Below are 26621 nucleotides of genomic sequence, written 5' to 3'. Positions count from 1 at the left end.
GAGACATTATTTTTCCTCTGGATAATAAGTCTTGTCCAGCTGTCTCATTACATCACGGCTGCTCTCTGATGGGAGAGGTGTCCCATTCCTACACATTCGTCCTTTGAACCGACAGCTTTTGTGCTAGGTGCCCCCCCCCTCTTACTGCTCTAAACCGATCAAAATCTCCTCAGCCCGTGAACGCTCTGCTCGTCAGCAATTACCGTCGCCGCAGACGACAGAGTACTGTAGGTGTGTGTGTGTGTGTGTGTGTGAGAGGTAGTGAGAGCGTGCACAAAGGGCTTAGCTGCTTTAACATGCAGAAAATATGTCAAGTCTGTGATTACACTCACTGATAACAAGTGGTTTAGCCGTGTGTGAACGTGTGTGTGTGAGAATCGCTGTTGTACTTTGGCGGTTTCTATGAGAAATTGTTTAAATGTGTGTGTGTGTGTGTGTGTGTGTGTGTGTGTGTGTGTGTGTGTGTGTGTGTGTGTGTGTGTGTACCTTCTGTCACACTTACAGACTCAAAAGCCATAGTGTAGACTGCACCGCCGTATCTCAACTTGTTTTTTTTTATCTTCATTGATCCATCTTTCTCCTCTCTCCTCTGGATTCTCACACCCTTTCTCTTCTCCCTCTCCTCCCCTCTCCCACCCTCTCTTTGGCTAACAAGCAGCGTTAGCTATGTGGCCGGCTGGCTGTGGTAGTCACACGTCTGAATGTATTCATATATGACGCTCCAAGTGTCTTCTCCCAGGTTTTTCGTTTCCTATAGCCTGGTTTTTGTCCATGTTTCTCTTTCTCTGAGCTCTCTGGCATTTTGTTTTCATGTGTTTGCTAGCTGGTCACTGTTGCCATATATCGGTGAAAATCACTCTTCCGTACTGTTTCAAAGGAAAAGAGGAAGCTAGTAGATAAAGCCAAAATAGAAATGTCAATGTGTGCGCACATGTTGAATGCCAGGCTCACTTGAATGCAGGTGCTTTCATTCAAATGCAGACTTTCAACATCCAGTTGTTATTCTTGCAAATAACGACTGGATGATGAATAGAAAATAAAAGAGTGATGTTGTGTTGCTAATGTTTTATAAGTACTGCTTGGTAATCTGCTCAAAGATGATGCTGTCATCTGCTGAAAACGACTGTTTAAAGGTTTTTATTTTAGGTACATGTTGTCACCCTGGATCAAGGGGGAGAGAAATCCATCCAGAGATTAATTTAGGATTGGTAGGATACAGCTAAACCAACATGTCCATCTGGTGCAAGAGAGCAAACACTCAGAGCAGCTGAGGTGATATGAGCTGACAGATTGATGTAACCACAGGCTAGTTCACTGAGGAGGGAAGAGAGGGCGGCTACCGCCGTTTAATTTGCCTTCCAATCCTTGATCTCACGTGTGATTAAGGACCCTACACAAGGTTTCATACTGCATAAATGCATGTTGTTTAAAGAAATCAATCAAAGTAAGGGACAACAGGACAGATCTGTTGGAGAGAATTTCATTTGGTCATCATTTACAAATGTCTTTCAGACCGAGAGTGCAGGGGGGCCTGCTGGTTAGCAGGAACATCCTAAAACTAAAAGGATTCGTATTCAGTGCAAAACACGACATATTAACCCTGGTCAGACTCATTTTTCTGAATTTCTGAGCAGCAGAAGGGAAAATACTGTTAACATGTGTGGCAACATCTGCTGTGGTCCGAGTGTTTGTCATCTCAGGTCTGACTTTAATAAATGTTGGGCTTTTCACCCCGGTTTTCATCATCTCTCTTTTGGACAGTGTCAAATGCTTCCTGTGAGTCATCATTCACACAGACACACACGTACGCACCTAGGAGAGGGGGTGACGGAAAAAGATGAGAAAAAGATAGAAAGAGGAGAAATAGAGGAGGAGAAATAAATGTTAGGAGGACATGTTGCCTAAGAGCACATGTTGCTGTGCAGAGCAGCATCCATCCTGCTTTATATTCCACTGGCAAACCCAAACATGCTTCAACAATGCCATCTAGTGACTGTTTACGGCAGGGGTGGGGAACCTTTTTCCTCTCAAGGGCCATTTCAATTTTTTCAACATCCTCCGAGGGCCGTACAAATTATTGACCTCTGCTTAAAAAAAAAAAAGAAAAAACACAGCCCATTCATTGGGCCTTTCTTTCATGCTGTGCAAAGAAAAAGCAACCTCTTAATCCAGATATCTCACCATGACTCGCGCATGCATGCACGTGCACGGTGTGGCATGACCACCACAACAGAAAGATATGGACACAAGATGTGTGCAAATGTATTTAGTTTCATATCCATGTGGACACGATTTAAGTGGGGGGGTACCTCACACCCTCTAGGGGGGTCCGGGGGGCATGCTCCACCGGGAGGATTTGTTTTTAAATGTTTAAGTTAAAAGCATCAATCTGGTGCACTTTGAGAGCAACATGAAGAGATCTATGGATACATCTCTCAACACCCATATGAAACAGAACTGTAAGCAGATTTACTTTTTCTTTATGGATATTTTACAAATCACTCCCCTTTCAAACTGTATTCTTCTTTATTAATAACAACTTTGTTTTACTGTCATACAGTATTTTATACCTGTTTACTTTATTCTCTTATTTTTTTATAACTATAATGATCATATCAATAATAATAATAATAATTACATTTATAAATCGCTTTTCCTGGTGCTCAAAGCGCTTACAAGCAAGTAAAACAAAAATAACCACAGATAAATAAAGATAAAATAATTAAAGATGATGATAAAGATGTGCCTTTACCTCACTGGTTGGAGAAAAAGCTTCTTATATTCGTTAGCATAGCTAGCTAACCAGATGCTAATAACAACAAAGTTATTGACTGTATGATCAGTATGACAGATGAACAGATCGCCCACTGGGCTTTCAACTAAAGACACAGCCACTCAAAAACTGCGGCATGTATTGTGTACGGCTCCTTATGGGTAGCCTACTGCAATTTCTCAAGTGCCGGAGCGGCGTTCTGGCGTTCCGGTGCTCTCTGTCAAAACTGCACCCCTGTCAGACACGTCAGGCTCGTGTTGTGTTCAAGGACCCTAATCTTGGCCAGGAAAAACAGGCAATCGCTTTTTTTATTTTTTTGCGGTCTATATTTCTTCAATTTTTTTCTTTTTTGCGTGTGTTTATAAATTACCTCGAGGGCCGTACCAAATGGTCTCGTGGGCCGTATACGGCCCGGAGGCCGGAGGTTCCCCACCGCTGGTTTACGGGGTAGCATTGGGTTTCCTCATCACAAAGTCACAAACCTTCCTCCACCAAGTTAAAGACAAACCAACCAATAACTCTAAATGTGCAAACATGTGTTGAAATGTGATGTGGCAAAAGGGAATGGGCTGGGGTACAGCAGGTAAACATAAAACACTTGAACAAAGAAAATGATGCTTCTTGTAATGCCTATAATGTGTTGTTTACACGAGAACGAAACGGGTTGTATCCGCTACTTTTCTCTGTCGTATAACCCGTTCGTTTACACAAGGCCGTAATGGAACCGCGGAAACGGGCCCCTAAAACGATAACGGGTCCCAAGGTGGATAGATCTGCGGACGGAACGCTCTGGGGGGGGCAAACGGCTCCGTGTGTACGTCCTATACGATCATTTTCCTGATAACGATGAAGCCATAGCCCCACCTCTGCTGCCCACTGCTACTGTCAGTAGATACTGCTACTGCTACTGACCATGCTACAGATGTTAGTGCAACATTTACAGCTCCTCTACCACAACCATCGGCAACAAGTGGACATGGAGAACTAACTACATGATGCTAAATCCACCGCGGAGAATAAACAGAAGGGCAACCAGGCAACCATGGCAACCATGCTCGGGGATCTTCTTTGCTACTTTGGTGTATTTTGTGGCGGAAGTACAGCGCCAATTACAGGCCCGGCATATGTACTACAGCGGGTCGAGCGGTCTCGTGTGAGGGGACACGTTTATTGAGCAGTCTCCGTTTGAACGGAAGACTTTTTTGATATCGAATTTGGTTCGTTTGCGATTCGTTTCGTTTGCGTTCCCGTGTAAATGGGGTCCAAGCAAGCTAAGCATCACAGTGATATTTACTTATATAAGACAACCTGATGTGTTACGTAACTGCCTATACAACAATCTGGCTAGGTTGTGAAAGGAAAGAGGAGGTGTGACAGAAAAGGGACATTAGGATTGACTAAATGGGCACATCGCCTCTTATCACACATTTAAGCTCAAACTTATACATCTCTTATATAATGATACCCTATACAGTTGTTAGAGGATGGAAACATCTTTATATAATAATGTGTAGCTTCATTTCAAATCAATCCAAGCAAACCTTATATGAAGTTGTTTCTCCTTTCCAGTTTTGATCATGGGGAAATCACGCTGGACCGAATGGTGATGTCTTCCTACTCTGGCTAAACAACTTTTATTGTAGCCTACGTTTTCGGGAGTAAAGGAACTGTTCCTCCTGGGTTTGTATATAGTGAGAAACAAGTTAAAAGGATCAAGGCGGTATGACGCATGAGGAGCCTAACCTATTTCCCACAGCGAGATGAATATGACATCGCCTCCGGGGTTAATAAACTCTTGGATTTAGTGAAGCAGAAGGGAGGTTAGGGGGATTAAGGTGAATTTGACTGATTCACAGACATGCAAAGTCCAAATATTTATTGTGCTTTAATATTTAGGTAAATAGGTATCAGTATTTATTTAATCTTGACTTATTGACTTGTTATTTCTAATTTTGTCATTTAAATTTCCCGACATGGGACTTTCTACTAAACTGGACTAAATCAAAAATGTACCCTCTAATGTTTGTATCCATCACTTTTCAAATGGAGACGGCAGAATAAAGAAAGCTTTTAATATTTCGGACTAAAAGCAAATTAACTGACAATTTATAAACTCAAACGGGAAAAAAGTTGTGTTATTCTCACCCACCTAGGAAGCTTCTGAAACTCAACAGCTTAAAGCAGATGTTACAATCTGTGTGCGTGCGAGTGTGTGAGATGCTCAGCCATCAATGCCTGTGCATACTAATAGCTTTTTGTTTGCAGCACGATGACACCTCTGAGGCAGAGAGAATAGTCGGGGGATAAAAACAAACACATGAGGTGCTAATGAAAGAAAGGAGAGGTGAAGAGAGGAGGTGTAAACTTGTCTTCTCTTACGCATCTTCACTCAAGGTGCAACTGTTAAGGCCTAAATGTAGTCTCTGAACAACGGAAGATGACACGCCAAAAGCCAAGTTGAGTGTGATTTTTAACAGCACTTTTGAAGGTGGGGTGAAAAGCGAGATGTCATTAAAAATAATGATTGAAACTAGCAACTTCGTACAAGAAATTAACAAACAAGGTACAGAAAATGAAATGTTTAGAAATACAAAGATTGCAACACATCCTGGTGTGTGTTTGAAATCAGCTGTGTAAACTTTTGGTGTGAAGGTGAAGGGATTTCCAGCAATACTAGCAATAGTGTCATTGTTCAGAACCTGATCCTGATTTAAGTGGCACTACTTCATCTCTGATAGCAAACCATGTATCCATTAATTTAAAAGCAGAGTCCACATTGGTGGGGGTTAGTAACAAACACAGGCAATGCAGCAGGAAAGAAGGAGTTTCACCAGGAAAATTAAAATAGCTGTCCTCATTGTCCCATCACTGTGGAACATCAAAAAGTAGCATTTCAGACGTGAGAGCAACAGTTCATATTGAAGTATAAGACTTCAACTTATAATAATAATAATATAATAATAATAATAATAATAATACATGTTATTTATATAGCGTTTTTCCTGGTGCTCAAAGCGCTTAACTAGCTACAGGTCTGTTTTCATACTGCACAGGAATTTTTTTTTTTTTAAATGACATGTAATGTCATGGAAGGAAGGTACTAACATTATCAGATGTTACACAAGGAAACTTAATTTAGTCCCCAACAATATCCTAAACACCGCAGTACAAAAGAAGATTAAAAATACAATATGCTGGAGGCTCACAGAGTATAGAGTGAACTGAAGGTGAACCTTGCAGGCGGATATCGCCTACAACACACATTCCTCTGATGCAACCCGACGCGGAGCCTGTTTAATGCACAGGTATGCGCACGCACACACACACACACACACACACACACACACACACACACACACACACACACACACACACACACACACACACACACACACACACACACACACACACACACACACACACACACACACACACACACACACACACACACACACACACACACACACACACACACACACACACACACACACACACACACACACACACACACACACACACTATCCCCAGTGGTGGCGCAGGGTGCTGAGACAGGAGTAAATGGCTAATGTGAGTGTTTGTGACAGTCAGCCTGAGGCAATGTGTGTGGGGGGGGGGGGGGGCGCAGCGCTCTGACAGGTGTTGCTTTCACACCTTCCTCCCCCCCCCCCCCTCCCCCTCCCCCTTCAACCCAACAGTAACACACAGCCTGCCTGCTGGGGGGCAAGGAGTGCACATGGGGAAATAGACTCGGGGGGTGCTCGCTGTACATGTGATTTTGCGTTGTGATAGCATCACAGCAGTGTGTGTGTGAGAAGGCATGTCTCTGGGAATATGTGTGTGTGTCTTCTCTGGGAAACAAGACCCCAAACTACTCAAAAGGGAGTGTTTTCAAGTGGAATGGTGAAAGGGAGGGGGGTCGGAGAGACTTTTTCTTAAAGGTATCCAGCTGTGTTGTTGCCAGTGGATGCAAGGTTGATGGGAAATGCAAAGAGAGGGAAGCCCACCTACTGAGCCGAGAGAGTTTGATGGTGGCTGATCTCAAATCAGATTCACAGGTACTTTACATCTACTCAAAAGAAATGCAACAAAAATACAGTCACTTTTTGGAACTGAATTATGCGCTTTCGGGTCTCTTTTGTCCCGTGGTATTTTCCCTTTGCAGACGTGGGAGAAATGGGGTTGGGAACAATGAATGAATTAGACAGTTGAGCAGAAAAGGTGAGTGTCAGAGGTGAGAATGAGGAAAAGGTGGGAAAGGAGAGGCATTTGTCGAAGGGGGAGGATAACACTCAAAGTTATTTACTCTCTAGGTTTTTCACATACTGTGCAACTCTTGCAACACCTGAAAGCTGCAAAAACCTCCCCCTTCTACAGATAACCTTCTGCTTTACAGCTGTCCATAGCAAAACTCCAAGCTGTCTTAAAAAAAAAAAGAAGCCTTTGAGGTGTTAAACCACTTTTGCACACACACTGACAGGCTGTATTGACTTGTCAGGAAAAAACTAGAAAACAGGTCTTTGTGTTAAGAGTGTTGAGTTTCACATTGCGATGCAACATCATTAAAATGTTCGGAGCCCATATCAGTGTAAGCTCAGCCAGAGGCTTCATTCACTATTCATTACAGCTGGCTGGCTCGCCAAGAACACACGGGCAGGGCAAATCAATGAGAGAGAGAGAGAGAGAGAGAGAGAGAGAGAGAGAGAGAGAGAGAGAGAGAGAGAGAGAGAGAGAGAGAGAGAGAGATATCCGCCATGTTTAATAATATCAGAGCAAAGCAGGTGGAAAAACACCAGGGAGAGAATCACAGATCGCCAATACATCACTGCTCATCGATATACATCAAAAACCAGATTCTGACAAACACTCACACTCAATCACCTCTCACACACACAGCACTATTGGTTGACTTATTATCAATTTGAATTTGACAAGAGTATGTGTCAACAACCACACATTAAACATTACAATTCCAAAGCAAATCTATCACAGAAAGCTTGTACACACAACAATCAATACACTTACTTTATCTAAATGAATACACCACAAAGGCCTTTATAGCTTCAGGTTTACATAGCGTTTTAGGAAGCAGGGTGGATGGGGTTAACCAGATTTCAACTCTGTGATTGTGATGGGTGTTTATTCATCTACAGAGGAAGAAAGCAGTGTTTGTATATGTTTGGTTATCTCCTTCTTTGGATATTGTTATTATTAATATAGCCTGTTTATATAGAGGATTATACTTGTGCCTAACAGGACCATCAGGGATTTGTTCTGCTGTGAGAAAGAAAGGATGTTGTGCATTGATGTCATGACAGTTCTGTTGCTTCAACACTACAATCTATTCTGTGCAGAGTTTCTTTCATCAAAGGTTGCGGTAAATAAAAGGTCCTGCAACAGCTGTGATCTTAATAAAGTGAATATGAGTGGCGTCATTCTTCCTATTTCTCTTGGACAATTTCAAATAAATACATGATGCCACGGTGGAAGTGAAAACCGACTGAGGAAACACTATGCTACGGAGGTGATGGAAAATATGGAAATGTGCAACAATGTTACACCGAACATCTCAACAGTGTTTGTTAGAGCCAGTATTTTTGATTTGATTAAGAAAGGCCACCTAATTGTGACGTGTGTAGTCAACGCACTATAAAAGGACTACAATTCCCACGGCGCCGGTGCTAAAGCCACAGTGATGGGCAACCTGTTGAGAGACGCCGTCGAGGAACAGTTTTTAACCGTACTTATCTTACCGTAACGTACCGTACCGTACTCTTACCGTACAAGTACACTTTAAGTTATAAGCATTATCAAGACAGAAAGAATACCTAAGTTGTTTTGTTATTTTACTTTGAGTTTTGCCTATTTCTTTTGAATATTGTAAAGGCCTATATTCTTTGTTGCATGTGCAAATGTTTGTTATGTTATTTTGAGCAAACAAAACGCAACATCTTCTAAACCATCGGAGGCCAAGCAACACTTCAAACTGTGAGTAATTTAAGGAAAGAAACGAGTTAGAACTGTCTGTTTAAGGCGTCTAGTGGCTTGATGGAAATACAAGGAAGGAAGCCACGACAGTGTTACTAACAGTAGAACAGCGAGAAGAGAATCCTATTTAGAGAACCCGAATCAGCTAACTTTCTCTAAAACAAAACGTAGAATATTTCCAAACCTGAGCGTGGTCTGGTCAACACTTATGAATAATAATATCAAGCTCTCTTCTTTAAATCATTTTCTGGTATAATGTAATTTCAGGATAGCTCCATCTCCCTGCACATTTACAGTATGTCATTATCTTTTCATCAGCTAGACGCACAATTATATGAAAAGACGCAACAACTCCATCTCACAATCAATGGATTAAAATGTGATGCTGAATATAAAGTTGAAAAAGTGCGATGCACCGTAAATGAATGTTTGGATATTTTACAAACCCTGGAACGGATTAATATATACCGTGTGAAAAGTCTAACCGGCGAGGAACTATCAACATGTGCAATCTAATAATTCAAGGAGTCACTAGTGCCTCAGTCAAAAGGTGCTGTTCAAAGACTGAACAGTAGAGGGTGCTGCTGACCTATATAAGAAATACATTGTAAATCAGAAGTTATTTTAAAATGTAAGTAGTAACATGTTTCTTCAGTTTCTAAATTGCGCATTATAACACAAATGTTTTCACTTTTCAGGTGAAGCGTTTAATGTTCAAACGAATGCACCAGGGTTTCCCAACCGGAAAGGTTTTTTAAATATGTATTGCTGGCCGTTTTTAGGCTAAAAGTATATTGGCTATGTGTGCAATTCTTTGTTAAAAATAGTTAAATATGGAGTTTGCGGTTGCCTTTGTCTTCTTCAGCTTAAGATCAGACACGTATACAATGACAAAGATTATGAAAGTAAATGAAATAGTTGTCTCGATTCATTTGATTGAATAAATGCGTAAGGAACGTTTGTTTGAAGTACATAGTTACACGGTCACAGGGTACTGTATCGAAGATGATCTGATGTGAAGTGTAAACTAATGATTAGTTATTGGTCAGAGTAAACATCAGTTCCACTAAATTAAAGCACAACTAAGAAACCTGACATAGACCCAGAAAGCCTCACTCACCAGTGTCTTGGCCTTTCCTTGCTCTTCATGGGTCTTTCCTTTCTCGATGAGGAGGGCGGGGGTCAGGTGGTCCAGCTCTGTGGGGGCTGCTGCTTCTCTCTCTCTCTCCCTCTGGGCGAGGGAGGCCAGCTGCTCCTTCACCTGGGCCTGCTGACGCTCAAAGCTGAAGTAGGAGAAGATAAGAGCTGTATTAAGCCTTAACCTTTATCTATCCAGTAAAAGTCTGCTAAACATTTAAGTTATTGTTCACACACCAGCTACCCAGCAAGGTCAGATATTGCTTTTGTTAGTTTATAAAACAATACTAAAACTGAGAACCAAAAACCTCTTGACTGACTATGCATAGTAAAAAGCAGTTGTTCTGTGAGTTTATATACATATCATTTAGGTCATCGTGAAAAGAACATACAAATTCATGAGGAGAACAAGCTTTAGATTGAATTTCAACCTTCCATATATTGCAATCCAATCCAGTAACATCATGACATAACCAACGTTTACTGTGGTATTTTGTTCAAAAGCCGATTTCTGTAACTTTCTAATGTTCTGTTGACTACATTAACCTACATCAATAGGATGATTACATTACAGAGGCTTAGCACACAAATATGGATAAAGGTTTGATAATGTAATAATGTATATTAATATACTTCCAACAATTTGTGAGTGGGTGAGAATTGTTGGGCTTGATAACATGTAAATCTATAGAGACTCAAGATAGTGTACAAGCATTTCAGCACCACACACACACACACACACACACACACACACACACACACACACACACACACACACACACACACACACACACACACACACACACACACACACACACACACACACACACACACACACACACACACACACACACACACACACACACACACACACACACACACACACACACACACACACACACACACACACACACCAGTAAATCAGTACGAGCAGTGTTGACAGGTCACTCGTGGTGTGTATGTTTTCCATAAGCATCGCCCATTAGCTTCAAGTGTCTTTTATTTTATAAATGGGTCACCTCCACTGGCTATGTGTAGCATGTGCCAACACAGAGGGCCTGACATCAGTAAATGATAGGATCTGATATGCTACACAGGTTTCAATACTTCAAGAGGCGTCAAATTCCTAGTAAGACAAAACTAATGCACTACCATAATAAGTGATATTCAGAGTTAGAGGAAGTCGTTCAACAAATATGGCAGGATAAAATCAAAAACAAACAGTGATCTTGACATTATGAGCACCTACTTTTTGCGTATTTCTTCATGTATTTCTGTATGGGAGGGTCCTGTTGGTTTTGGACCTGAAAATCAAATGGGATGAATATCAATACAAAGGGTTAAGGTCTATAATGCTTTTCTCACCATGCACTGCATGAGAACATGTCGACACAGTGGGCCTCCCAATGGGAGCTCTGTGAAAGAAAGCCAAGGTCTTTGACCCGGACTCACTTGGTGGTTGTTTCTGACCGGGTTCTGGTGGAGAGGGGGGTGGCTTGGTGCTTTCAGACCCCTCAGCGTCCCTCATCCGCTGGAGCACATCGTCTGAAAGCTGGATAGGAATGTAAGAATTCGGAAATCTGAATATAAAAAAACATGAACCAGCCCCTTGGTGTTCATACAGCACAGTTGTTTATCTTGAAAGCAGCAGATTAAAGTCTCAAAGGTTAAAAAGTCCATCATTAAGCCTGGCTTTCTGAAAAGTCCATAAGAAAGTCACGAGTTGTTGTACAGCTGTGCCTTACCTCCTATGACCCTCAGTGGTGGAATGTAGTACATTTGCAAGTACTGTACTTAAATTTAAAAAAAATGTAGGTACTTGTACTGGACTTAAATATTTCCTCATTATCCTACTTTTACTTTACTTCATAATTTCCCAAACACAATTCTTACTGCATTTATACAGCAGTTATCACCGGCACTCAAGGCAAATGAAATAAAGAAGTTATTTACTGTGTTGTTGCATTAAAATGATGACAAAAATCTAATTATATGTTCAGTTAACCACCATATGAATACTGCTAGCTTAAACAGGAATCAATGTATATCAAACACATAGCATACAGATTTTAAATCAACTAATAAATCACTATGTATTATTATAGGTTAAGCTACCCAGCAGTATAGCAAGTCATTTAAATATTCCCCACCTTTACCGAGTGAACATTGACAGTAATGCATTTATAATAATTATAATACAAAAAAAGTATATTCTTAAATCAGACATGATCCATACTAGAACATTTGTACTTAAAGTATATTTTGATGCCAATGCTATTGTACTTTTACTTGAGGACAACTTTGAATGCAGGAGTTTTACTTGTAATAGAGTATGTTTTCACAATGTAGTATTGCTACTTTTTTACTAAGTAAAATATCTGGGTACTTCTTAGAGCTATGATGTCCCTCCTGAATAGTAAGAGAATGAGAAGCTATCTGCCTACATGAATCCAGACAATAGTAATGTATTCTCTTTCTGAATCGTGTAACAGTTCACATGTTGCAGATTAAGTCTTTATGAAACTGAAACTGTCCATGTTTTGAAACGTTTACTAAAGGTTACTGCTGGTGTCGTTACAGTAACGTAGTTGACACTTGAGTTGGTGCCCCTTAGCTTAACCTTCCGAGTGGTGTTACTGCAGTCAAGCCAGCCGTCTTTCACTTTGCGTGGTCAAATCAGCCGCCCCTGTATTTTGAGTGCGCGATTAGTTACAGGTTTACGGTAATGCAATAAAACAACCCCGGGAAGCTGGATTTCAAAGTAAAGAATGGCATGTGGTTCATTTCTATTATTTGCGATTGAGGAACAGGGTAATTTATGAGAATAATTGTAGGACTTATTGCTTCATAAACTTGTTGCACAAATACTATGAACTACTTTTACTGTGTACTTTTTAAGAATGGCAAAATTCCCTCCAGAGAACAAGAAGGAGCATTTTTGTCTAACTTTGACGTGGGATAAAAAACATTTCTTCCATAAGTAGTTTATGAAACTGCCATGTTTGTACTTAATACTTCTTAGACTACTTGCAAACATAATATGAACTACTTTTACTGTGTACTTTTTCAGTAATTTGAGTTTCAAAGTCCTCTCCAGAGAACAAAAATGAGCATTTTTGTCAACTTTAATGTGGTCTAAAAAACGTTTCTTCCATAAGTAGTTTATGAAACTGCCATGTTTGTACTTAGTACTTCTTAGACTACTTGCAAACATAATATTAACTACTTTTACTGTGTACTTTTTCAGTAATTTGAGTTTCAAAGTCCTCTCCAGAGAACAAGAATAAGCATTTTTGTCAACTTTAATGTGGTCATTCTTGTTCTCTGGAGGGGACTTTGAAACTCAAATTACTGAAAAAGTACACAGTAAAAGTAGTTCATATTATTTGTCCAATAGTCTAAGAAGTATTAAGTACAAACATGGCAGACTCATAAACTACTTATGGAAGAAATGTTTTTCAGACCGCATTAAAGTTGACAAAAATGCTCATTCTTGTTCTCTGGAGAGGACTTTGAAACTCAAATTACTGAAAAAGTACACAGTAAAAGTAGTTCATCATATGTTTGCAAGTAGTCTAAGAAGTACTAAGTACAAACATGGCAGTTTCATAAACTACTTATGGAAGAAATGTTTTTTAGACCACATTAAAGTTGACAAAAATGCTCATTTTTGTTCTCTGGAGAGGACTTTGAAACTCAAATTACTCAAATATTACACAGTAAAAGTAGTTCATATTATGTTTGCAAGTAGTCCTAGAAGTATTAAGTACAAACATGGCAGTTTCATAAACTACTTATGGAAGAAATGTTTTTTATCCCACGTCAAAGTTAGACAAAAATGCTCCTTCTTGTTCTCTGGAGGGAATTTTGCCATTCTCAAAAAGTACACAGTAAAAGTAGTTCATAGTATTTGTGCAACAAGTTTATGAAGCAATAAGTCCTACAATTATTCTCATAAATTACCCTTTTCCTCAATCGCAAATTATAGAAATGAACCACATGCCATCCTTTACTTTGAAATCCAGCTTCCCAGAGTTGTTTTATTGCATTACCGTAAACCTGTAACTAATCGCGCACTCAAAATACAGGGGCGGCTGGTTTGACCACGCAAAAGTGAAAGACGGCTGGCTTGACCGCAGTGTGGTACTGACATAGCAAAGATAGCTTTAACCCAAATTAAGGTAGCGTTGCGTTTTGGACATTTAGCCAGAGTGGTAAAATTGCACTGCGTTCGTTGCGTCTGCTTCAATGGTATTCAATGATATACGTCGTAATTCCTCAAACTGTTGCAAGGGTAATATTAAGCGTAATAACTTTTAGACAGCGAGGAACAGCTACTGGACATAACGTAGAGAGAGAATGACCCAGCTCATTTAAGGACATGGGAGCTGTCAGCTGTCAGTGCACCTTGTACGAACACTGCCACTAGCTAACGGTATTAGCTTCAGTCGTCATGCCTCATAGCATAATTTAGACTTTGTCTCTGAATTGCAAACAAATGAGTCGAAACATGAAGTTATATCTACCTTCACTCCTTCAATAACTGTGACCTTCTCGTTTTCGTCCAGCCCGAATGACACTTTCTTGGACGTGCTACCTCCCATTTCCACCAGCTGTCTGTTCCCACTTGAATATACAAAATAAATAAAAACCTTAACTGTAGTTAGGACAGATAGACATAAAGGAGAGGAATCGCCACCACAGCGAGCAGTGGTTTAAAAACTCCAATAAAGGTCAAACTGGCGCTACAGTATCCTCTCAGCTCATTGGTTGGATAAAATAATTCAGACTCCTTGTGGTTGCGTAGTAAAGGATAGATGGGAAATGTAGTTTAATTGTAGTCGGACTAATGTGACGATTTATAGACAAACGCAAGATAAGGAAACATCGGAAATCATCACAGGAAGGAATATGAAGAAAAAGGATAAACATAAGTTCCAGTGTAGTTATTACAAGAAACCACAGAGTGGAGTCTGCCCCAAAAACGAAAGAAATCAAAGAGTCCACGGTTTATTTTGTTGGTCACGGAATGCTCAATACATTGCAATAATATGGGCTAAATATCATACAATCAATGCCCTTAAATAAAAAGGCAATTTACAGATCATTTGCACAATTATTTCAAATTCCAAAACATTTTCTATCAGGAGAGAGGACTTTCTTAAGAATTGTGAACTCATGTCATGATTAATACATCTAATTTCCCATTTCCCAACTCCAAGCTATACAGAATGTTTCACCGGCCCCTAAATTTGAATATACACTATTTCCAGAGTCAGGCATATAATTTAATTTGTTGAAATAAACAACTTCTTTACGGTGTTGTTGCTTTAAAATGCTGAAAAAATAAATGCATATTTTCTGCATACACTTAACCACTATATGAATACTGCTAGCTTAAATACAGTAATCAATGTATACCAAACCAATAGCATTTTCAGAGGGAAACTCAAATACATCATAATTTTTTATTTCCTTGATAGGAATAAGGAAATGTGATTTTACCCATCACCTGAGTCTCTCTTGTTCAGGGGGACATAAGGGTTAATATATATTTTTTTAAATACACTGCATAGACAACCACGTATAATTTTTTGGTCTAATTTGAACATTTGTTATAACATTTGTGACAATTCCGGTGACAGAAAAAAAAGATATTGGCAGAAAAATAAACATTAGTACACAGTGACCCTTTGCAACAAGCAGAGTGGAAATAGACATGCTGATATGGAACGAGGGCATGTCTAATTAGGAATACTCAAAGAAGATTTCTGCACATTTGTTGTTTGAATCACACACCTAATAACACACTCTTAACGACTATGATGCTCAAACATGTACCAGTAGCAGGAATGAAACATTTGTTGTAAGAAATTAAAACCCCAACATAAATAAAAGTGGAATGAAATGACAGCTAGAGAGTTTATAGCTAAGACAATTTGCTCTTGTGTCAGAGCCAATCCTGGCAGAGTTACAGGCGATCTGTGGTCTTTAGTGTAAATGAATATCCTGTATTTAGGAGCGACTGTTTTTCTTATCATATTGCAGGGACACACATCCATTAACACATTTCACTTGTTCACAGAAGGGACAGCGCCTATCTCAGAGGACAAAGTACACTTAACTAAATGAAGTACCACAAGTTCTTTTCCTGTGTGGAGAGGCAGAGTGATTCAGTAAAAACATCATTATCCAAATCGGGTCACAAATCTAATACATGGCAGCCAATAACGAAGAGATACTCTTAGATTTTAAGGGAAGGAATTTACAATGAGTTAATCATTAAGCCTTTAGCTGTTGTTGCAGGATGCAGGAATGACAGTAAATGCGCTGATTCGAGTCAATAACCTACCACATTTAAAAGCACATCAAGCAGAATCAAAACAGAGTCTGTCCGGGGCACAATCAGGGAAAGTGCTCCTAGTGTGGAGCTACAGCAGTAGTGCACTCTGGCAACAATGTTACAAAAGCAGTTGCTTAATTCACAGTCTTCCAGATAATTGGCTAGCAAAGGTTTCTCCTTAAGTGTCCACTTGTTAACTTAGCTGGCGTCAAAGCAAGGCCAAGATAACTTGTTCTTGTGATCCAACTTCTTTGTTCAGCTTTTTTTTTGGCCATGTTGCATTACACACTACATACACAATATTAAGGTCCAGCTGTTTAAACCACAACACTCCCCTTCGTTTATTCACACGTTGATAGGTCTCCAGCGGTCAGCTTCAATGCTGTTAATGCTGCTGGACCCATAAGGCCCGGAGGCGACATCATCCAGGTACGCTCCAACCATACGAGAGCTGCCGGGACCGGAGCCATCGATTTGGGTGGAGGAGTAGAACAGGCCCTGGTCAGTCATCTCCTTTCGCCCAGTGGTAGCGACGGTGGGAGGAAGGTGGACGTCACTCTCATCTGGCTCATCCATCTGTGACTTGTAGGAGAACAGGATCTTTGGCTCTGACCTATGTAAAAGGAAGAAAGTAGTTCAAGTAAAGAAAGAAAACAGGTCGAAGCGAGGAATGCAACTCTTAAGTGTTCTGTGAATTGTGTATGATTATTTGTACTAACCCGAAGAAGCCTTTGAGGAATGTGACATAAATGAGCGGCGCAAAGGCGGAGAAGTACAGGAAGGTGGTGACATCCACACAGCTGGATGAGAAAAACAAAATAAGTTTGATACTTTGCGAAGAATCACATCGAAAGTAGCAGCATTGTTATAAGCTTCATACACAGAAAACTCAACCAATGGGTGTTTTTGCCAAAAGGACTTTCAATCCAAAAGAGAAACATCTGTTATGTTCTCATTTAATCGCCCCAGCTCCACTGATGCTCATTGGAGCCACAAACAGCAGTGAGTCGTCCATCTAGTATGCAACTCAGCCAAACACAAACAGCCACCCAGCACATAAATACAAAGCTCCATAGCAACTCTGGAGCCAGAACCTCTTCCAACACTTTATTTTTATTTCCTAAACATTCCCACAGGTCAATTAATTCAGTATAAACTCAAAATGATGACACTGACCAGAGTCCCTCTTTGATTCCAGCACACAGCAGAGCACTGCCCAGGCCCTGGACGAGGTTCAGTAGAGACAGGATGGCAGCGTACACATAGAAGCTTCTCTTAGCTGGACAAAGGAAGCAAAACAAATGTTATTAGGCAACAATGGTTCAAATGTTTTTTATTATATGGCATCACACAGAACAATTACTAAGAGTGGAGCACATCTTTGTGGGTTTATATGAATGACATGATATATATTGTACAAGTTTACCTAAACTAAAATAAATATTGTATAAGTTTACCTAAATTAAAACTATTATTTAGCAGCCAAATCATGAATGGTTAGGAGCAGGACCTGTACTCATACTTGTTACTTCTTGTAATCGTAAAAGTTATTTCTTTTTGATTATTTGTAAAAAAGAAAAGAAAAATCGTAATCTTTTATTTTCATGAAACATTTATTTTTAAAAAAAGAAGCTTTTTCTTGCCCCTGTTAAACATGACAGAAACTAGAAGTTTTTTTGTTTTTTTTTCTCTCTTTGTATAATTATTATTACAAGATTTTTTTAAATTATTATTATTGTTGTACGTTTTGTTTCTGAAATGTTCAATACATTGACAAAAAAAAAAAAGATCGATATATATAATGCTTATTTTTCAACCTCTTCAATGTCGTTTTATTCTTTTCTGCAATTAAATCTTTCACTTACATGGAAGAGATATCCTATCCCTCACTGGAGTTTTAGGCAAGATCACAATCAAAGAGTACACCTATATAAAAAAAGAGGGAATTATTAGACATCAGTTATCAGGTAACAGCTATGACTTTTAATTTCACTCTTCATGCTGCTTCTCCTTCATGGTAACAGATTACTCACCAGGAAGAAGAAGCAGGAGCTGACCAACCAGAAGTGGCGTCCTCCGTGACCGTAGATGTTGAAGTCCTCGGCAGAGAGGCTACTGTCTGGATACAGGATCTCAAGTGTGCCCTGGAAAAACATGTCATTCATTTAATTGAATTCACAATCGAGAGGTTACCAAAAACAGTTCCCGCTGCCTCTTGCAATGATAGATTACCTGTGTGATGGAGTAGCCTAAAGCAAGCACAGCCGTTATCGCCAGCACTCGCTTTATACTAGACTTGCTCTCCAGGTGACCTGATGAATGGATAGAGAAAGGCTTAACAGAATGAAAAAAGAACTGTACAGTCATTCAGCTACATTCAAAACTTAGATTCAAGGCTGAAAGGGATCATTACATAATACTTAATAAACAAAAAAGGGTTTGTCATGTGAAAGGACAGAGGTTGCCATAAACCACAATGAGAACTGAAACAAGTAACGAACCAAAAGCAAGTCCCAAGATGACAACACTGAGCTCAATAGCCAGCAGGAAGAAACGTGTGATTTCCCACAGCACCTGAGGAGACAACAAGCATTGTGGTTATGCATCATGACAAGTGTCGGCATGTAACACATTTTGAACCTTAAAGGTCCCACGTCATGCTTTTCCGGTTACGCCGTTAGGTTACGTCCGCGGAGCCGTTACGTTAAGCCCCCGCTGATTGGTCCAAATTGACCAATCCGCGGACTTCCTCACACACACACTCAGTGCAGGCAGCTCTGCTGATCTCTCCTCCCTGGCTGCAGGCTGATAACAGACAGTTGGGATCGCGGCGTAATTCTCTTTGCAGACCCATTCTCACAGCGTTTATCAACCTTTTTCTTACTCAATATCAAGCCACACTTATTGTTTTTACTTCGGCTGTGACTTTTTGTGTGCTCAGGGTGAGTTTGGCTGTGTTTCGCTGTCGCTAAACAAGGAAACCACACCTCCACGGAGCTCAGCGCGATTCACAACGTCCCGACCAATCAGAGCACACTGTGCTCACAGGGAGGGTGGGGGCTGGAGCTACTGGAGCTACAACGAGCCGTTAAAGGCAGAGAGTGAAATTCAGTGAATACACGTAGTTTACAGAGATGCTGTATGAGAAACCAATGTGATTTTGGAAAATTGCACAATATATAAATCTATTCTAGTAGACCTCAACAATGGAATTATGATCAGTGGAAATGGCCATGACATGGGACCTTTAAAATGTCATGCATCATAATCATGTGGATATTTGATCAACAGTGCAGCCATGACAGTGTGCCATGGGAGCAGCAGGTTCATCCCTCTGAACTCTCATAGGGATCTGTCTGGTAGGTGAGGAATGTCAGCCATGCCTCTCCTTTTAGAAATAATAAGCCAAAGAAAGTCAAACTGAAGCTCCTATCAGCTGCTCTGGGTATTCTATAAAGAGGATATGATCAGTGATACTTCAGTTTAGGCCAAGTAGTCAAATGGAAATCTGCCATTTGCTATTACCGTTAATAAATACAGTGTATTGCAGAAAACAACACAGACCCATTTCAATTTGTTGGCTTATACTGTATTATACTATTACATATTGTTCTTTGAATTTGAGCCTTTGATTTTGGGGATCTACAACCTAACACCCACATGGTTTCAAAAATATTATTTATGCTTCATCAGCCTCCTTACTTTGTCTATGATGGTGGCAGCACTGGACGCACTGACAGTCATGGACACTACGGCACGGGTGATTCCAACCGCTGCTACAACAAACACCTAAGGATTACAGTTAAAAACAAACACGTTAGATCGTATATCACAATAAATAGAAAAATATCCTTGAGTAGAAATTTGGAGAAAGTATATCTGAAATGAACAATCCACTGGTAACACTAGTAACAAACAGTTGTGATTTCACAAGAAGGCTAACTTCAATTAACATTTGGAGTAGAGTTTGGAAACATGAGAGTAAACACTTTCCACAGAGGAGGAACAGATTAGTGCAAACATTAACCAAATGAACTCATCAGCAGGTCTTTGGACAAGGTTGTTTTCCCTTGTTGACAGATTAAAGTCAAAGTTATTATCAGGAGCAGTGTCCCTACAGACTTAAGGAGATGAACACTGCAGTCGTTGTAAATGATGTGTAGAAATGCTTTTATTCCTAAAGATGATTGCTTCAAAACTATTACTTTGAATACTGTATATATTGGTGTATCTGTAGTTAATGTCCTACCAGCAAGTAAAAGGTGACGAAGATAGGGCTGGAGGTCAGTCGAATTTTTGCCCTGGCTGAGGGCAGCTTCCACATCAGGAACACAAAGAAGGCCACATTAGGCACCAGCAGTAAGATGTCCCAGAACCGCACCCTGTGAGGAAGAGACACATGTGAGGGGATGACACATAACTTCTGAAAATATATTTCATCTGTAGTAGATATCATGAGTTGTCAGTCAGATATGTATCTCAAAGTTAAGTCATTGAGTCACAGATACATTCAGACGCAAGGTATGTTTTACTTAGGCTGAATTCGAATAGTCCATTTAGCTTAGGAACCTTCCTAACCGAGTGAAATGACCCGGAAGTCCCTCAGTGGCATAAGTGCTGTTCGAATTCTCTAGATGATAGGAAAGGAGGTTTCAAACTTCCTTTATAACCTCCTTTAGCTTAGGAACCACTGGACCTCCCTTGACGAAAGGAGAGGAGAAAATGCTGCCCCACAATGCCTTGCAGCCGCAGCATTTGCCGTCACACAACAGTCAGCCGTTCACGGAAACAACCGGTTATGACCGAGAAATTATATCATGAAAGTTACGGTGCTTATTAAGCATTTAAAAAAATATGTGGTAAATTGCCAAAGTGCTTTGTTTTGAACGTTCATCAGTATTATAATCAAAAAGAGAAATATGAACGTTAGTTTTTACTGAAATGATCAAATAAAGTCAACATTTCACAGTGTTTACTGAGCTGTGTGGGGTTTGTTCAACTTTTAAAAGATGTTTGAATGGTGATATACACAGTGATAGATGTTAAGGACTAACGTTTATAATAAATACATTTGTATTGATTTTAAGATATTTTCATACAATCATACGTATTGGGATCATTTGTATTAATGTGGACCGGAGGGAGAGGGTGACGAGCATAAGTTTCACTTTCATTTTTTTATTTCAATTCCAACTTTGGTCATGAAGAATATGTTTCTGTTGTCCGAGTTCATAAAGCATAAAGCAACAGCATCAGAGCACGGTGCAGGGTCTCTAGATGAGTTTACAGTAGTCCCTCGTTCTTATTAAACATCCATGTTATTGTCCGCTATAGAACACTGTAGTTTCCATAGTTTCCCCACAGCAGCAGACGCACATTTATGACGTCCGCTAGCGCATCATAAACACGTCGGATAGTGAAAGTGCAGTCGGATTCTCTAAAGTACCAAAGTCTCTTCTCCTAAGTCCTTTTGAATTCTCCTATCCACTATCCCTTAACCCCGTGACGTTTCACTCAGAGGTCAAGGAATAGACGATAAGATTAGAATTTAGGAGCAGATTTCTGGATTATCCGACCGCAACCTTAGTCTTTGTTAGATTTTAACCATTTCTTCTGAAGTGTGCTACTGAATACCTGGAGTCTCCAACGTCCTCATACAGAATTTGTAGACATGTGTGAGGCTTGGAGACGTTGGCTTCAGAATCAGGTTGCCAAGTTGAGAATGCAGATGTGTTTTCCAATGGTGTAGGTGAAATACTGCCATTGTATTGAGCAAACCTAACCACAGCAGTCACTGTGGCTAGCATGGTGGCTTACCCTGAGGGGGGAAAAAAATGTTAATTTAAACATGTACTGAGACTGATAGCAGACCTTTTAAATCTCTTATTCTAAGAAAAGACATGTTCAGGACAGTGGGATTTGTTAAGGGGTATTTCATCCAGGTTGCTGAATCCTTTTAAGGCAAATGATCAGTAAATGTGTGTTAAACTTAACTTGTTAGAAGAGGTGGAAAGTACATTTATTCAAGTACCATACTGGCATAATTGTACTTTACTTGAGTATTTCACTACATTTTGGATGCAAATATTGTACTTTATACACCACTACATGTATTAAACACTCATAGTTACCAGCAACTTTTTACATATAAAAACATGTGATTTCCTTCTATGATAAGATACAGTACTGTACCACCAATGTACAAAAATAATACTAACATTTTGCATACAATATCTTTTACTTGTAATGGAGTATTTTAAGACCATAGTATTTATACTATGTATTATGTACTACGTAACATATGCTTAGTTGTACTTTGAGCATAGCAAAATACACTTGAGAAATTCAACATTTCTGAGGTTTCAGCTGGTGTTACATAGGTTTAGCAGGAAGTGTACAACTGTTTGCTTGTTGAAGCAGCAGGAAAAGCTTTGTCCACTTTGCGATACACCTTATGTAACAAGAGTTGCTGCTATATGTCAGGCATATATATTTTAAATTAAAAGTGTGAAATAGTAAATAATAGCCTACGAGTGTGAACATGTTGGCATTAAGTTAGCATACGCAATAGTTGTAGAATTGGAATTGATACAGCAACATTAGCTTAATAACAACAACAACATAGCATGAGAAGGCTTCAACTCTACAGCGCTCTTTCTTGTAATTGAAACGTAAAGTGGTTAGTTACCGAGCGTTAAGCACTTACAGTACGTGTACTGTAAGTATGTATGTGTTATAAGATGTTCATGTTAGCTAACGGTGCTACATACTAACAGCGCTCGGAAGAGGATGTTTTGTTAGTGAATTCAAATTATTGTTTGACCTTACGTAAGAGACAAATGCAGTAAATATAACAATGCTAAAGGTGAATGTCTCTTGCAATTTAATATCAGGTACCAATGCTTTAAACCTCACATTAGCATCACAACAAACGTAATACTAGTGCAAGTGCACTGACGCTGCTCCAATGTAACGAGGGCTTTAACTGGTAAGAAAAACACAACATCTCACCGATTCAGTAGACTCGTCGTCAGGAGAACTGGTGTAAAAATGTTTTCAAAATATGACTTCAGCGTATGCCTTACACGCTGTCATACGCACTGCAATCGATCCATAAATTGATCACAGATACGGGACATGGCTGTACTGGATAGTTTCGTTAACAATTTTTTTTCAGTGAGGTCAGCTGACATTCTCCAAACAACCGGAGAATCTCGCGAGAAGTCTTTGAGAGTGACGTGTGAGTTGTTTGTGTAAACCTTGAGGCAGGTTGCAATATTTTTAATGCAAAACGTGAATAATTATGCATATGACGATAATATATTATGCATATTGAGATACTTTGAATAGTAGAAAAATAACAGGTTGGAAAAAAAGAGTAATAATGACAAGACAATTACATTTATTGACACACCATTTTGAGCACATTATGTTTTAGGCACAAGGCAATGAGTTATTCAGTCACATTTGTATTTTATATACCTATGTATACTTGGGAATCAGTTATATATTATCACACAAAGCATCCAAAGTGATAGGCCTAAGTAAGTAGGTGATCAGGAAGTAATAATACCTGATCAGAGTCTTTTTTTTCTTTCAAGACATAACTTAATAGTTTAAATGTATTAGTCATACAAATGAAGTCGCAACAATGTATTTACTTCCTCTTCCCTCTATGGAGCACATTTACTAAGAATAAATGTATGATTATGAATAAATAGTGACACGGCCTTTGGGTTCCCCTGACATCATCCTGTAGGCTATGTGCACCGGTTCAGTCAGGTTAGCCTTGAATGTGTACACATGAGTCTTCCCACTGGAGGGGCTGATGTTGTAGAAACTCAGCCTGTGGGTCTTGAAACTCAGTCTGATCTCTAGCTTACGTGATACCGTGGTCTTCTTCAGAGGCACGTTGTGGCCCTGCTCGAAGGCTGTCAGCAGGTTGTTGAACCACATCAGACACCAGGAGCTCCGGCTGCTTTCCAGAGCAGAGGGCAACCCGCTGCGTGCCAGCTTCCCACTGTAGCACACGCCGATGATCCACGGGGCTCCTTCAAGCTCCACATCCCAGCAGTGTTCACCTTCATAGAAGCTCTGGGTGCTGAGGACCTGGAGGAAGTTAGTGAACCTCTGAGGAGAGGATGGGTAGGGCTGTTTGGCAACACTATAAGACACTGTCTTTAAGTCCTCTGAGAGGACAAAGTTGGGGTGGGCTGTTTCTGGGTCAAATGTCACCTCTGAGGGGTTAAGTGTGTTTCGAATGGAGCGCTGGATCTCTCCAAATCTTTCCCTTAGCTGAGAATTCATCTCTTCAAGCTTGGGACAGGCACATGCAGAGTTGACCTTTGACTCAATGTAGTCTTCCTCTTCTCCCACAGGCTTGGCCAATAACTCCTCAATGTGCGGTTGTAGAGTCTGAAGCTCGTCACTAAACGCAGCCTCGTCATCCTCAGTCAGAAGGGACTCTGCTCTGAGCATCGCTTGCCTCAGCTGCTTTGTCATCTCAGAAGCTTGGCTGACTCGACTGCCTACACTGACCTCACCTGGAGCGAGCTCATCTTCTATCAGCTGACGCACCTGTGCGCTGTATCTCTGTGATAAATCTGTTATCTGCTCTAAAAGTCTGCTTGTTTTCTCTCTCAGCTGACCATTAGCAGTAATCACTTCCAACTCCCGCTCCTTCTCCTTCCCCAGCACTGTTTCTGCCATCTCCAACTTGAGGCTCAACTCTGTGACTTGAGATGCCATTTTGAATTTAGGTTCATCCATTTCCATCTTGCCTTTGCTATGGCCTGTGGATCCAGACCCAATAGAAAAGCCACAATTTCCCTTAGACCCTGAACTCTCCTTGGTTGTTTTTGTGTTTGATTCTTCTTTAGCATGGTCGACGTCAGGAGGATTTGCAGGGGAGTTGACTTTCCCAGCAGTGGCTTTGTAGGACTCCATGATGCTGCACATTTTCAAGCTTTTCACAAGGGCTTTGGTTCCCTGATAGTCTGCCTGGCACTCAGGGCAGCTGTGTTGGTCAAGGTCTTCCCACATGGTCTGAAGGCAGGCAAAGCAGTAGATGTGACCACAGGGAAGAGAAACTGGATCAGAGAAGAGATGCAGGCACATGGGGCAAGTGAGCTCCACAGTTAGAGCTTCTGGATGATCCATTTTAGAAAGTTTGCTTCAGGTTCACTCAGACATGACGGCAGGACCTGGAAAAACAGATAACTCAGGGTAAGACTCCCTAATAACAGTTTTTACCAAAAACTTGATGTAATTGAACCTTCATTGCTTGTTAACGTTTTATAAATTAACAAATCAGTATAAATAGCACGGACGGGAAAGGGAAAGTAAGAACAAAGGCATATAATATCAGGGCATACATACCATTAGTTCCTCTCACTAAACAAATTATAAACACATTGTCGGTTTTACTTTTTGCATTGCATTGTATATTTTATAGCAAATCTTAACATTAATATTTAAATGGCTAAAGACTAAATCTGTTCCAAAAACACGGGATTCAGTGTTATCCAGCAACATGTGTGGAAATGTTCTACTACAAGTATTTATTTTTAACTAAATGAGAACTTACTGGAAAATTCAGCATGCAACCGCACTGCCCCAACATGCACTGAAAATACCAAATGAATGCATAGTCATGTTTCTTTCTTGCAGGTGTAGCCGGAAAAACAGGGGAAGTAACCAACAAATCATGACACAGCACTGCAAGAAACCAAACTGTCCATGCATGCAAGATAAATACGTTTTTAAAAGTTAGTTACAAACCAAACTGTGCTCAAGCTTGACCAAAGTTTCAACGAATGTTAACGTAGTCGCAGGAAAGTGTGTCCATTAGCCAAAGGCTAAAATAGGCTACGTCTCAAATGTTTGTGCGTCGTTTGGCAGCGCGTGAGTTGTTTATCTGTTGCTTAAGTTTCGATTTCCAGCGAGCAGTATTGCCCCACGCGGCCATATACCAAGTTTAGACTCCTTCACTTCCTCCTTACACTAACTTTAGCAACTCAAGCACAAGCCAGTTCTTTATAAAACAGACTGTCCGTTATTTAAGAAGAAATAATTAAGCAGTATTAAAGACAAATGTAGACAAACACTCACCTTTTCACACAGCGCAGTCTTCTATCGACTCTTCCTGTTCAGGTAAGTACCCATAAAACGCACTGACGCACAGATCAGCGGTCAAATCCGCCTTTCAGAAACATTGTGACACAATGGGGTAATCCATGCTATTTAGTCAGCCTGACTTCATGCAAGTTTGTATTTGCATACCCTTTGCCCCTAGATGACATGTCCTCCGAATTCAGAATTATTTTTAGTTTTTTCTTCTTCTATTGCAAGTAAGTGTAATAAAAGCTATTCAGTAATAGCAAT

The 26621-nt window shown here is 40.1% G+C and overlaps 3 protein-coding genes across 7 annotated transcripts in view; all 3 read right to left on the bottom strand.

Annotated features, from left to right (window-relative positions):
- chchd6b (coiled-coil-helix-coiled-coil-helix domain containing 6b) overlaps window positions 1–14668 on the bottom strand; it is a 56705-nt gene extending 42037 nt beyond the window's left edge. Inside the window, exons 1-4 of one of the 2 annotated variants that reach the window (XM_079682198.1) lie at window positions 14422–14668; window positions 11348–11447; window positions 11145–11199; window positions 9879–10041 (exon numbers count right to left, since the gene is read on the bottom strand). In XM_079682198.1, the coding sequence (XP_079538324.1) occupies window positions 9879–10041; window positions 11145–11199; window positions 11348–11447; window positions 14422–14499 (396 nt within the window). In that variant the 5' untranslated portion in view covers window positions 14500–14668. The remainder of the gene's footprint in view (window positions 1–9878; window positions 10042–11144; window positions 11200–11347; window positions 11448–14421) is intronic. The other variant, XM_079682199.1, reaches the window with a different exon arrangement.
- A 224-nt stretch (window positions 14669–14892) lies between these two features.
- Window positions 14893–23483, bottom strand: tpra1 (transmembrane protein, adipocyte asscociated 1). Its single transcript, XM_079682197.1, has 11 exons — window positions 23250–23483; window positions 21873–22056; window positions 20488–20620; window positions 19941–20027; window positions 18740–18812; window positions 18471–18550; window positions 18272–18382; window positions 18104–18164; window positions 17415–17517; window positions 16958–17038; window positions 14893–16851 (listed from the first exon to the last, which is right to left on the bottom strand). Exons 2-11 carry the CDS (start codon window positions 22043–22045, stop codon window positions 16584–16586), a joined length of 1170 nt encoding a protein of 389 aa, XP_079538323.1. The 5' UTR covers window positions 22046–22056; window positions 23250–23483; the 3' UTR covers window positions 14893–16583.
- Window positions 23484–23623: 140 nt separating this feature from the next.
- trim107 (tripartite motif containing 107) lies at window positions 23624–26500 on the bottom strand. Of its 4 annotated transcripts, none has more exons than XM_079682194.1 (3): window positions 26349–26458; window positions 25825–25863; window positions 23624–25441 (listed from the first exon to the last, which is right to left on the bottom strand). In XM_079682194.1, exon 3 carries the CDS (start codon window positions 25395–25397, stop codon window positions 23946–23948), a length of 1452 nt encoding a protein of 483 aa, XP_079538320.1. In that variant the 5' UTR covers window positions 25398–25441; window positions 25825–25863; window positions 26349–26458; the 3' UTR covers window positions 23624–23945. The 4 variants fall into 4 exon arrangements, with proteins under 4 accessions (XP_079538320.1, XP_079538322.1, XP_079538319.1 ...); XM_079682196.1 differs by lacking the exon at window positions 26349–26458 and adding an exon at window positions 26019–26229; XM_079682193.1 differs by lacking the exon at window positions 25825–25863 and having other exon boundaries at window positions 26349–26500.
- Between the last annotated feature and the right edge of the window lie 121 nt (window positions 26501–26621).

This window comes from Notothenia rossii (genome assembly GCF_949606895.1).
Source record: "Notothenia rossii genome assembly, chromosome: 5".
Classification (NCBI taxonomy): Eukaryota; Metazoa; Chordata; class Actinopteri; order Perciformes; family Nototheniidae; genus Notothenia; species Notothenia rossii.
Note: the sequence above shows the minus strand (reverse complement) of the source record. Positions and strands in the feature narration are given on the sequence as shown.